This window comes from Rhipicephalus microplus, chromosome 3 (genome assembly GCF_043290135.1).
Source record: "Rhipicephalus microplus isolate Deutch F79 chromosome 3, USDA_Rmic, whole genome shotgun sequence".
NCBI classification, from domain to species: Eukaryota; Metazoa; Arthropoda; class Arachnida; order Ixodida; family Ixodidae; genus Rhipicephalus; species Rhipicephalus microplus.
The window spans coordinates 15,773,081-15,785,670 of record NC_134702.1 but is presented as its reverse complement, the minus strand read 5'-3'; the positions used below and the strand labels follow the sequence as shown (position 1 = coordinate 15,785,670).

General features: G+C 48.3%; 1 protein-coding gene and 1 non-coding gene across 3 annotated transcripts in view; one reads left to right on the top strand and one right to left on the bottom strand.

The window, feature by feature from the left end:
* Positions 1-12,590, bottom strand: part of LOC119181506 (nicotinic acetylcholine receptor alpha6) — a 342,354-nt gene that overhangs the window by 42,665 nt on the left and 287,099 nt on the right. For both annotated transcript variants that reach the window (XM_075888955.1, XM_037432764.2), the window contains exon 6: positions 1,529-1,723. In XM_075888955.1, coding sequence (XP_075745070.1) covers positions 1,529-1,723 — 195 coding nt within the window. The remainder of the gene's footprint in view (positions 1-1,528; positions 1,724-12,590) is intronic.
* Positions 1,103-1,174, top strand: TRNAA-UGC (transfer RNA alanine (anticodon UGC)). The gene has a single exon. It is a non-coding gene; the product is annotated as a tRNA-Ala (tRNA).

The window sequence follows — 12,590 nt, the reverse complement described above, 5'->3', positions numbered from 1 at the left end:
AATTGTCTTTCCAGTGTAAATTTGTGACCCTCTCTCTTCTCTTCAGATTTTCGCTTTTGGGCAGCCGCCACTTCCAGCTCTCGCTGCACAGAACAGTATTAGAACAGTTCGCTGCAAGAGAGCACTACATTTACCGCTGTCACCCTGTCGTAAAAGCCACACTGGCAATTTTTACAAGTTTGGTGACATTAATATTGCGACAAATTTTAATAATAATAAAAAGTTAAAGCAGCTAAGCACTAGGGATCATAAGCATGAAGGAAGTGCCGAATTGGGTGCGCTGCCTTCTTCTCATTCTTCCCCTCTTCTTATGGCTCTTTCCTAATGCAGGGGGTTGGCCGAGTGTTAGGTGATTTTTTTTCAGTGTTTCTTCGCAATAATATTTCTAGTTACTGTTCCCTTCGTGTCTTTCTTTCTCTAGGTTAATTTCGTTTTCATCTATCTCTATTCCCATTCCTGTGTTTTTCCCCCGTTTATTTTTCTTCTTCTCACTCTTTCTGTATTTCTTTCTATTTATTTTCATTTGCTTGTGACGATCCCACACACACACTCTCTCTCTCTATTTCTCACTTCCTCTTTGCTTTCAGTCTCTTTCTCTCTTTCTACTTCCGTCTGCCTCTTCATTTGATTCTGAGTCTTTTCCTGTCTTGCTCTCTTTTTCTTTCTATATGTATTTCACTCTCGATCTATTTCTTCATTTTTGAATTTGAATCTATTTTGTCTTTCTTCACTTTATATCCTTTTCTTCTTCGTTCTTTCTGCCCTCGTTCTCTCGTCTATCACAGATATTCTGTCCAGTTGTGATTATATCAGCGTAAGCGTTCTGTGATCGAAGTTGACGACGAAAAAGAAAACGAAGAGATAGCACGCCGTTTCATGATGATGATATTGTTTTGTCCGTTCTGCGCGAACTTTAAGAGCCCCGCTGTAAAAAAAAAACGGATGCATTTCATAACTTCAACGTTTTTTTTACCCTCAGTATTATTCCCAGAATTCCGCCCATACAATTAACGCCACACGCAATTTATTCACGCGCACGAAAGGCGTTTATTACGGTGCATGCACCCGATGCCGCTTGGCTAACAAAAAGAGTTTACCGTTCGGGGGTGTAGCTCAGAGGTAGAGCGCTCGCTTTGCATGCGAGAAGTCCCGGGTTCGAACCCCGGCTCCTCCACGAGATATTCTTTTTGCTTTTTCTTTATTCAGCAAATTTTTATAAAGTAACGGCCGTGTGCTTCTTACTCGGTGCTCGGTGGTAACCTAGCCAGTAGGACGGACAGAGAGCGCGAGTCAACGACAGAGGATCAGGAAAGGAAAAGGAGGTTAACCATACGCACGTTGTGTTTGCTACCCTGCACTGGGGAAAATGATAAAAAGAGGAGTGAAAGGACATCGACTCACACTAACGTACCGCGTGTCTGCCTTCGGTGACTTCGCGACGTGGGAGAGCGTTCGTACATGCCGGAGGTGAGGCACAACTGAAGCACACACGGCAAGTATATAACGTGTTTTGTTCAACGCTACTCACCCAGGGTGAGCCTCTCTCCGGTGTCGGGGGGCAGCGTGAAACCGAGCAGAGTCATGGACGAGATGAGCACGCAGGGAATGATGAGGTTGAAGCCGTAGTAGAGCGTGCGCCGCCGGATGTGGATGGTGTACGTGATGTCGATGTACGGCTCCGGGCAGCAGGCATACTCGCGAACGTTGCGCACTCCCGGCACGCCTGCGCAGAAGCACGCACTGAGCATCGAACAGAGGAGGAAATCGAAGAGAGAAATCGCTTGAATTCTATTGGTAAATCAACCTCCACCGATAGCATCATCCTTGCAGCGAGGAGATGTCTAGCAAGCCTGAAGACGCGTAAAAGTGGTGGTAACTCATAACTGACAAGCTGAGCACACCTCAACCGATACACTCGTAGGGGAACGAGGATTGAAGGGGGAAAATTCGATTATGAAGACGGAGGAGTATCACGGCTGTACAGGTTCCACTGCAGTTTTGTTAATGAAAAAAATATGAAGAACTAAAGAAAAAAAGAAAAAATAAAGAGAAAGAAAGAAAGAAAGAAAGAAAGAAAGAAAGAAAGAAAGAAAGAAAGAAAGAAAGACCTCATCACATGATGAGAAGCTGACAAACTTCACAGAAAAAAAAAAACAACCGTTTGTTAAAGCAACAGCCATTACCCCGGGCATGACCGGAGGAACAAGTCGGCGGTGAGTGCATCAGCACGGTGGACTACAAAACCTAATAGCATGAAGGAACGAAGGTTTGGTGGCGTTTAAAGTACTACGCCAGACTCGCAGGTCGTGTGGAAACCATTCTACGAGGAACTAGCAAAGCGGAGCAATCCAAGCAAGTCCTTCCCAGGGAACGAAAAGGTTTAACTTCGAAGTAAAAAAAAAAAGACAACGAGGAATAACAAAGCACGAAAAATGCTGAACAAGTCAGTTAACAACGCACGAGCCTCCGGAAGACGGCCTCAACGTTCGGCAATCTTTCTTTCGCCGAAGTTCTTTTTTTTTTTTCCTGGGGGCGCTTGTTGCGTTAAGCCGAGGGAAAAGGATGAAGGAAAAGGGGAGAAAAAAAAACCACGAGTGCATCCCGGCGAGACGCAGGTTCCTAGAATAATTCTCTTCCACAAAGTGGGGCCAAACGGTGGTAGGAGGTGAGGAAAGGACGGGCGCTTCTGAAGTACGGCGTCGTCACAGACTCTGAGCGCGGTGGCCGCGGAGATCTCGAGTCGGTGCGTCGACGGCGCTGCGGCGGCACAAATTGGATTTCCTGCGCCGCGGGCCTCCGTCGGCGTACTCGCGAAGACGCTTCGCTATGAATATATTGGCCGCTTCGCGTTCTTGCGATTACTGCGGTCGGATAACACGAGCACGGGATCACACGTGCGTGATCGGTGAAGAGAAGGCGACCGCCGCAGTCACTCGCACAGGAACGCTTATAAGTTAGTGCGCGAGCAACTGGGAAGTAGGGTTAAGGTATGAAGTTCGAATCACGCTTCGCAAGATAAAGTCGATGTGATACCTAGCAAAGCCGCACAAGCGTTTGTGGGATATGTGCTGATGCTTGACTCTACGACTTAGTCCCTGGGCTCGCCCACCTGGCAAGAGTCGGAAAACAAAATTTCGTGCCCACTGCAGATACGAGAGCTCCAGTGTCCACTGAAGCGCTTATGCAAGTAGGTGAGGGGATGCTGCGAGAGCATCCCTGTCCCGTGTAAGAAAATTTAAACTGGGTTAAAGGTAAGTACTTGAGCTGCATATCCTGAGACGCTGTTTCATAGTCGATGCGGTACTGTGCACAGGTGGAAACGCAGCCATGTTACTACTACACTCGAACGCCTCACTTCGATAGGTTACTATTGAATCTTGAAGCTATAGAAGCTATCCTGGTTCGAAGAACCTCTGTAACTCAGTGAACTATTCCCGAATACTCGGGGATGTCTGACGAACGGAGCGAATAGCTTTGGGTGGTGTAAATCTCGAATTACGGGAAGCGCTTTAGAAGTTGTTCGTAGTATTTAAAAAATATAAATAGCTGGTGTACGTACCTTTATGCACGACCATGGTGTGTGCCTGACTGATAACCCTGAAGCCAGTGGCGTAAGCAGTTTTTTTTCGGGCTCACAGTAGTTCTACTACTGTTTATGTATGTTAGTGGGTGCGTTTGTATGTTTGCCTGCTTATATGTAAAACTGAAGGAGGGAGGAAGGGGGTATCTGAATTTCCCCATCCATCCACCCTCTTGCAACGCCAATGTCTGAAACACACCTCCTTTAGAATACCTTCAAGTATACTCTTCAGGTCTTCGAGAACGCGAAGGAAAAATCATTATCACGCGTAATTCAAATCTGGTAGTCTACAGCTGTCAGTGTATTGTAATAATAAGTAAGCACAGAAAAAAAAGAGAAAAAAATGTTCCTCCTTTTTCCATGTAAGCGCAGTCGTGACGTGTAGCAAAACTTAGACGTTCAATAAAGGTTTACTTTAAAGAGTGTCATCAGCATGCTCTACAGATTAAGTGGCTTATCTATGCAGTGAATTCCGGTCAAGCATGCTATAATGCAGCGCGATGACGTCACGTATTGAAAAGTAGGAGAATGAAGAGGCAGCGACCACCGATATTGCGGCGGATGAGGTTTTTCTTTTCTTTTTCCTGTTTTCTCTTTTTCCGAGTTTTTTTCTGCTTAGTAAAACTTGTTGCCGCATTAGTCGGTACATACTTACCGACATACAAAAGGACTCCAAACCACGGGAAGAAAGTCGAGAAAGAATTAAACTGTTTTTAACACTTGCCCGAACCTTGCCAAGCTTCTCGTTTTCTGTACCATCGCGTACCTTGGCGACACGTGACCCTCGTGCGGACACATGCTCCGGGAGTGTAAAAACACTCATCCCGACTCTACGTCGAACAAGTAAGTGGGAGATGCCCCTCAAAAGCTCACTTCTTACAGGGCCAACATTGGGCGGTTCAGCAGGCCCGCAAAGAGGCCACCTCGTATTTCCTGTCGGTCTCTGCGTGAGAGACTACCGCTACGCGCTAAGCCCGTCCTGCTAGAGTTTTTCTTCAATTCCATTAAATGAAGTAAAGTAAAATAAAGTAAAGTAAATAGAGGAAATTAAACATAAAGTTTTGACGATCACCTAATAGAAACGCGGGAGGCCAAGCTCGTCCTCGAGGACCTGGAAGACCAGCGACAACTCGTCGCCAGGGCCAAGAGGGCAGTCAAAGCCAGAGCGTTCCTGGACTAGGGAACCCTCCCACCTTAGCGTGCACAATACCGGGCCTCGCTCGGAAGACGATTTCTAAATAAACGTCTATTCCTCTCTTTCTTTCTCTCTCCATTCTATTAAAGTTTCGTTATGTCTGCAGCCCTTTCTCGGTGGTTATGCGTCTTTCTTGTATTTCATTAGGCGTGCGTACATTCACGGCAGCAGCTGTTCGGTGAGAGTGAAAGCGCTCCGCAATAGCGTGCGTCTACGCGTGCGACTGCTCCGACGAAGATCGGCCTCAAACCTCACAATGCAGAACAGGAGGAAGAAGCATCAGTGGTCCCGTTGTAGGCATAACGGTCTCGGCGGTGTCTTTCGTGTCCTTCTTGTCTCTGTGTCGTCGTTTTGTTCTCGCGCTATAACTATCGTTAGGGGCACGACCCTCGCGAGACGGAACCTCCCTGCGGAGGCCAGGTAAGCGTGGGAGTCGAAGAAAAGAGAGATAAACCGTAGCGTTATCAAGAAATAAAAGGAACTCTGGTTGAGCACGCCGTGTGGCCTGACGTCGACGAAACTGCGGGGAGAAGAAGCTCCGAACCTCCAGGGAGCAACTGCCTCACCGGACGCGCGCGTTATTACTCTTAGCGCGCTGTTTATGCTGTCGCTTACGGCGCAATCAATCACGCAGCATTACCGTGTAAAGCACGTTAGAGGCGAAAAAAGGAGTTGTAGGAGAAGAGAGATTTATTCGTAGCAGGCCTCCCTCATTTTATGCCTCGTGCGCGCGCTCGCTGGCCGAGTTTCCACTTTATGTTCCTTTCTTCTCTTTCTTTTTTCGCCATTTTTATGAAGCTTTTCTATAGCGCTTTATGGATGTACAGAGCGCTTTTGACAGCTTGCCTCACATAGCGATAGAGAGTGCTTTGGACACACTCGGCATCGTGAGCTGCCTACGTACCTTTATCAGTGCCTTTCTGGCAAAACGCACCCTCCGGGTTAGAGTACGACGCGCGCTCAGCGATCCACGGCCAGTGACAGCAGGCGTTCCACAAGGTTCCGTCCTGAGCCCCTTTCTGTTCAACCTGGTGCTAGCGGGGCTGCCGACCGCGATGCCCGCAGACAAGCGTTACCCCACGCAGTGCTCCTTGTACGCAGACGATGTGGCACTGTGGGTTAAGGGGCCTAGGCAAAACTTCACGGCCATAAGGCGTTCCCTGCAGCGCTCCTTGGATGCCGTCGTCTCTTTCTTCAAGGCAATCGGACTGAACGTCTCGCCCACGAAGACGGAGGCACTGCTGGTTCACCCCAGAGCCACTGCGCGGAGGGCCGTCCGAAGGCTTGTGCTAGGTGACCGACCTATCCCGTGGAGCGATGCAGTGACGTACCTGGGGCTAAGGATCGACCACCGCCTTACCTGGATACCAGCCGTTAAGCTCGCCGTCCTCAAGGCCACCAGGGTCGAGACTGCCGTAAGCAAACTGCTCAGCAGGGGCCAAGGGTGCACCTCACGGCTGGCTCTAAGACTCTACGAAGGGGCTGCAACGACAGCGCAAACTTATGCACTGCCCTTGGTGCAGCTAGCGCCACACCGCAAGGAGCAACTGGAGCGGCAACATCGCATGGCAATTCGGCGCTTCATGGGACTTCCCCGTCAGTCACCCATAGCTGCAACCCTGGCGGAGGCCCAGACCTGGCCTCTGTCACTCTTGATGCTACGACAGGCGCTGCATCACGTGGATCGCCTTCACAGGGCCCTCGGGGGCGCTGCCCTCCTTCGGAGACTGCGGAGCCGACCAGCGTCACGGATGGCACAGATCTGCGCTCTCTATGAAGAGCTGGTCCCCGATCCCCCCAGTCCAATCCAACCCCCTCCACCACATCAGCAGCCTCTGGACGTACAATTAACTCTGGACAACCTCAGAAAAAGGCGCACACCGGCATGCGAGCTCCATCAGGCAGCCGTGGCGAAACTTCATGAAAGACTTAAGGGGCAGCTCCTGGTATTCACGGACGGGTCCGTTCGGGACAGCCCCCATTCGGCCGCGGCTGCCTGCGTCATACCATCGACTGGGACAACCATCCGCTGCCGACTTCCCTTTCACGCCAGCTCCACTGCAGCTGAATTGGCCGGCCTTCACTTGGCAGCCGACCACCTTGCTGCCACGTTACCCCAGTTGCCTGTGGCGATTCTGTGCGACTCCCGACCAGCCCTACAAGCGCTGCTCCAACCAGACCAAGCAGGCATAACTGTGGCGTTGCTGCACGCAAAACTGACCGCCATCAAAGAGAGTGGTGTGCGCCTGTCCCTCCACTGGCTTCCCTCGCACGTTGGAATAGCTGGCAACGAGGAGGCTGACGCCGCCGCTAAGGCAGCACACCACTGCGACACGCCAGTCACTAAGGCGGTAACCCAGTCGGATTACTCACGGCAGCGACTGCGGAAGCTCTTACCAACGGCCCACCCTGACACACGGGTGGCAAGCGGCAAACCTCCACCATCCCTTCCGGAGACCGGCCTGGACAGATGCGAGCGGCGGTTGTTGCTTCGCCTGCGTACTGGCAGCGTCTGGCCTGCGGCACGCATGTATTCCGCGGGTCGCTCTTCATCGCCAGCGTGCCGAAGGTGCGGTGATGACGAAACGCTGCAGCATATTGTTTGCTCCTGCCCTGACCTGGCCACTGAGCGTTGCGCACTGGTAAGCCGCTATCGTCTGCTTGGACTACCTGCCGAAACAATGGAAGACATACTTTTTCCCGCGCGCTCGAAGACGAAAGCCCTTCGAGCCTTCCTCGAGTTCTGTGCTTGCGCGGACCTCGCCGCCTTATAGACGGACTCTTTACACTCGCACTACTGACTGTACTGACAAGACGTTCTCTTGCCATGCCATTCACTTTTTCTTTCCCTCCTCTCTTCTTCCTATCATCTTTACTTCCCCTTCCCCGATCCCTAAAGGCGCTGAGCCGTGCCCCCGCGACGGGAGGCAGAAAATAGCGTCCTTTTTGTCTCTTCCTCTTTCATTAATCTCTCTCTCTCTCTCTCTCTCTATAGCGCTTTATTAAGTCTCATTCTTATTGTATGTTTGTCTCGTTAGGGATTACTAAGTGACCTCATTTCATGCTATCGAAAATTTCGATCCTTTATGTAGCGCGTGTTCCTGTGCATACCGCGAAGTTCTCTATATCTCTTCCTCTCTCTCTTTTTCTTCTCCTACTTTTTTATGCGCGTCCATTCACTTCGTTAGCGCTTAGACTTGTCATGTTCAATCCACTTGGAATATATATTGACGGTAATAAGAAAGCACGTTCTTCGAATATATAAATTATAATTTATGATTTGACTGGAGAAACTTGACCCTCTATATTTATGGCATTTTTTTCTTCTATAGCAAGATGTCATCTGAATACTGGTTGTCTGCTCTTGCGTTTTATTTTAGCAATAAGTCGTCTGAATACCAGTTGATTGCTCTTCAATGGTAATCAGTTGTTCGGTCGTAACAAACTCAAGTGAACTAAGCTACCCTAACACGAAACCCGTTATCGGTAAAAATGCAGTTATTTCTTTTAAATATAGCATAGGCAAGTGTTTTCTGACGTGTGCTGCAATGCTATCTCGCTGGAACACCTATAGCCGCTGTAAGACACGAATCTAAGTTTTATATTTCCCCACCGCGGTGGTCTAGTGTCTAAGGTACTCGGCTGCTGACCCGCAGGTCACGGTATCAAATCCCGGCGGTGGCGGCTGCATTTCCGATAGAGGCGGAAATGTTGTAGGCCCGTGTGCTCAGATTTGGGTGCACGTTAAGGAACCCCAGGCGGTCTAAATTTCCAGAGCCCTCCACTACGGCGTCTCTCATAATCATATGGTGGTTTTGGGACGTTAAACCCCACATATCAATCAATCAATCAATCAATCAATCAATCATCAGTTTTATTTTGACGAAGCCGCACGCTGCGCTCGTGCACGGATGAACGGGCGTGACAGCTTTGTAGGGCAGATTACGCATCAAATGGCGATAAGGGGCAGCGGTGGTGGTTTGTTCTCCCTGTAAATGCTCCAGAAGTGGCACGGTGGTTACTATTCTGTCAAGTGCCCGAGAGAAGACACTGCAACAGAAGGCGACGAAAGCTCTCTTGAAATTCCTACGCGACACCGACTTGAACAAGCGACTGTAACAGCAATGTCACACACCGCGAAAGACAAGACTGGACTATGACTGAGTGTGCGCGCATGTGCTGCCAAATGTGCTGTTTCTATCTTCCCTCTCTGCTCTCTTTCATCTCCCCCATCCCTCCCCCATGCGCAGGGTAGCAAACCGGCTGCCTATAGGCTGGTTAACCTCCTTGCCTTTCTTTTCCCTCTAGTTTCCTTCCTTCCTTGGCTGTTAAATTGTTTATGCAACAAACGGCACTCGTTTTCGGCTTACACCTTTTCTTGCTCTGCGATTCTTTACTGAGGTTCGGCCCTGGAGCGGTTTTTTTTCTTTGTTGTCTTTACTGTTGTTTAACTTCGCTATATATTCCAAGAGGGTAGATACGCAAAGCCGAGTGTGGGTAAGATATGCCGTGTTCGGAGGTCCGGAAGAGTAATGTTCGGGCTGAGGCACGGGCAAGCTCACTGCCTCCAACTCTGCAGCGGCCGGGTATCCATATCGGCTGAGGTTCTCGTGAAAAGAGCTACGATAGAGGGCCGCGACAATAGGATACGGGACTAACAATTCCACTCACCGAACTTCTCGCGCGCAGAACACCCAAACAGCGTTTCCCTTCCTCTCTTTCTCACTCTGCCTGCTTCCACAACCACTGCGTCACTTTCCCTCCTGTTTGCATATCGGCAGCTTTCCGCAGCTTCAGGTGAAAGTATATCTCAGTTGTATCGCCGTGACTTCGAGGCGCTATGTCTTGGCCTCCCAGTTGACATCCCACGTGCGCAGACATGCAGACATGTCTTTGGGGCAGATAAAATGCCGCGGCAGCTTTCGGTTGTCCCTAATACCGGTGGTACATGGGTACTTTCGATGGCGATGAGGGCCTACCCGATTCAGAGTTGTTGATCGCGATCAGCAAGTCCGAGCTGCTATACGGTACAACCTCATCCGGATTGAGTTTTGCGCAGGCGGTAGTCAAGTCGCGATGAGCGATCGCGAATTTCTCGATCCAAGTCGTGCCTGATTGCGATCGAAATTGACCTATCTCCTGATTCAGATGGGCACCGATCGTGATCAAAAGTGCCTGCGTGATACCAGTATAGATTACTATTTGGGCTTGTGACGAACCGAATAATTTATTTCTTTATTTTACGAACTTCTTTATTTAACAGAAAATGAAACTGCGGTCATCGCTTCGTCGAACCAAGTTTCAGCTGTAACAGTTAGGATAATAAAACTTTCAGTGGGAAAATGTCTTCCGTAATAATATCATTTCACACGTCGCGTAGCGTCAACAGGTGTTGAAAGCCATTTCGTGAGTTTCTCATCACATTTGTACAGCAGGCCTGTTTGCCTGTTTTTGAAATCTTCTCTTTCTTGTCGCATGCTCTATCCGATGAAGCACACTTTTCAGCTGGTACAAACCTCAGTTGAGGTCTCACGAAAATTTTTTGGGCAACGCACAGTGGGATTCTTTCTTGGTGTACTAAGTACGGTACACTCGTTGTTCTCCACATACACGAGATGATATTTGCGATAACCGCCCGCGCTCGAGCAAACACCGATAAGTTGGAGCGATCGATCCCAACGTCGAACGAAAGCAGCAACCGAGCGAACCTCGCGAACAGTGTTCAAACAACACGGATCTCATTGTTGGGAACTAGAGAGAGCAAACGAAGCAGAATTCACCCTTCAGATCAGCGATTTTTTTTTTTCGAAGAGCACGGTAGATGGGTAAATAACGGATCGTCGCGAAGAGTAGTCGAATTTCTAGGGCTCCTCTCGAAACACAACGGAGATGGGAGAAGAAGCGTTCAATTTAGTCCTTGTTTTAGGTGCAGCCGCGAACCAGGGTGAGGAGAAATTTTGAGTCGATACGATCAGAAAAAGATCAAAGAGAAAAATGGCAATGGAGAAATCAAAGGAAGGTTCGAGGAAACTGGGGAACACTGGAACAGACTAGTGGATCGTCAGAACATCGATGGGTCTCAAAAGGGCGGTATCAGAAACGAAGAACAAGTGGAGTAACAACAGGAGAAGAATAGTAATTGAAAGAACAAAACAAAACAATAATAATGACCTAAAGAAAAATAAGAACATTTTGAGCAACTTTTTAACTTCACAGGTGTTTATGTAAACTCGGAGTAAGGCCGGTGTCGCGTGAAAGAATACTCGGCGAGGTGTGTGTCCCAGGCGGTGAGTGCCAAGCAACTGCCAGCATAGTATATAATGCGTAGTGTAAAATAGCAAGGTAGTGGTAAAAAAAACAAAGTTTGGTGTGAGGAGGAATGCTGTTCGGTGATCAGGTAGGAAACGAGGACGCAGGAGAGTAAAGCATGGTGTAGTTTTGTATAGTATAGCCTTTGCGCCTCTGACAGTGGGCATGTGCTAGGCAGCTGCTAGCATAAAATAGTCATGCATTGTTTAGTACAGCAATGGAGTGGGAAAGGGAAGTGGGGATGATGAGTGATGTAAGAGTTGGAACGAAGGAAAGAAAGGAAGAGTGCAGTATATGAAAAGACAAATAAAAAAGAAAGAGTGAGAGAGAAAAATATTCAAGTAATCAATAAAGAAAGAAAGGAAGAAAGAAAGAAACAAAGAAGGAAAGAAAGAAGAAAATAATAAATAAATAAATAAATAAATAAATAAATAAATAAATAAATAAAGAGGAGAAGCTCCATCTACGTTCGCCACCTTGCTCTCTCCGCTGTTCACTCAAATTTCACAGGTGTAGAGCTAGCCTCGTTTTTTTTTTTTTCAAAAATAATTTCAGAACTTAATAGACTTGTATTTGCGGTTTATGATGGAGGGATTTGTCACAAATACTCGACGTATTCGACCTCTTCATTGTATAATTAGAAGCACTACTCTGGTTCTTTGTATCTTTCAGCGTGCGTGGCACGTGGCGTTTTCTCGCGTCTTTGTAGCTCATTAAGTCATCCTCTTTAACCATCTTCTTAACCATTCTTAACATCCTCTTTAACCCAAGCTGATTGAGCCCCATGCGAACAGATTTCGTCTCCCGCAATTCGTGCGATGGCGAGTTGGGTGAGCCAGTCGTGTTAGAGAAGATTTCCCAGTGGCGGTGAAGTCGGTCTTCTTAGGCGAATTACACGGATGACCAAACTGAAGCAGTAAAGCCTCTTATAAGTCGCACTTGTTGAGAGTGGGCGAATGCAATCGCGAAAATCGAGAGCTCTGTGAGGTGTATCGATTTCCTTTGCGTTAAGTAGCGTGCTTGTCATACACCGTTTATAGATGGCCCATCTTGATAAGCGACGTATAGTGGGAGCGCATCTCGAAATATTGAGTAACTGAGCGCGAAAAAATCGTGTCGAGATGTGATGTATCGATTATCCCGGTCCGGTTATTGCGCACCATGTAACAGCTGCCAGTCTATAGGGATAACGAGTCGTGTATATTGCTACTGTTAAGTGGCGTATGACAATGTAATAGCTCGCGAAGAGAGAGAGCAGTAAATAAAAAGTAAGACGCCGGCTGCGTCGTCATGCGATTATATTTACCTTCTACCCTGAACTGGCGATCGCGATTACGTCATTACCGGCGCGTAGATTTACTGTTCCTACGCAATCAGGAGAAGAAAATAATTTCGTCAAATTCAGAGCAGGCGGGCATTGCGGAACGATGTAGAAACGAGGCGATGTCGAAAGCTTCGTGGTGCACGCGCACGCAACAAGCACGCTTTGCACAGCTTGTCAAATCT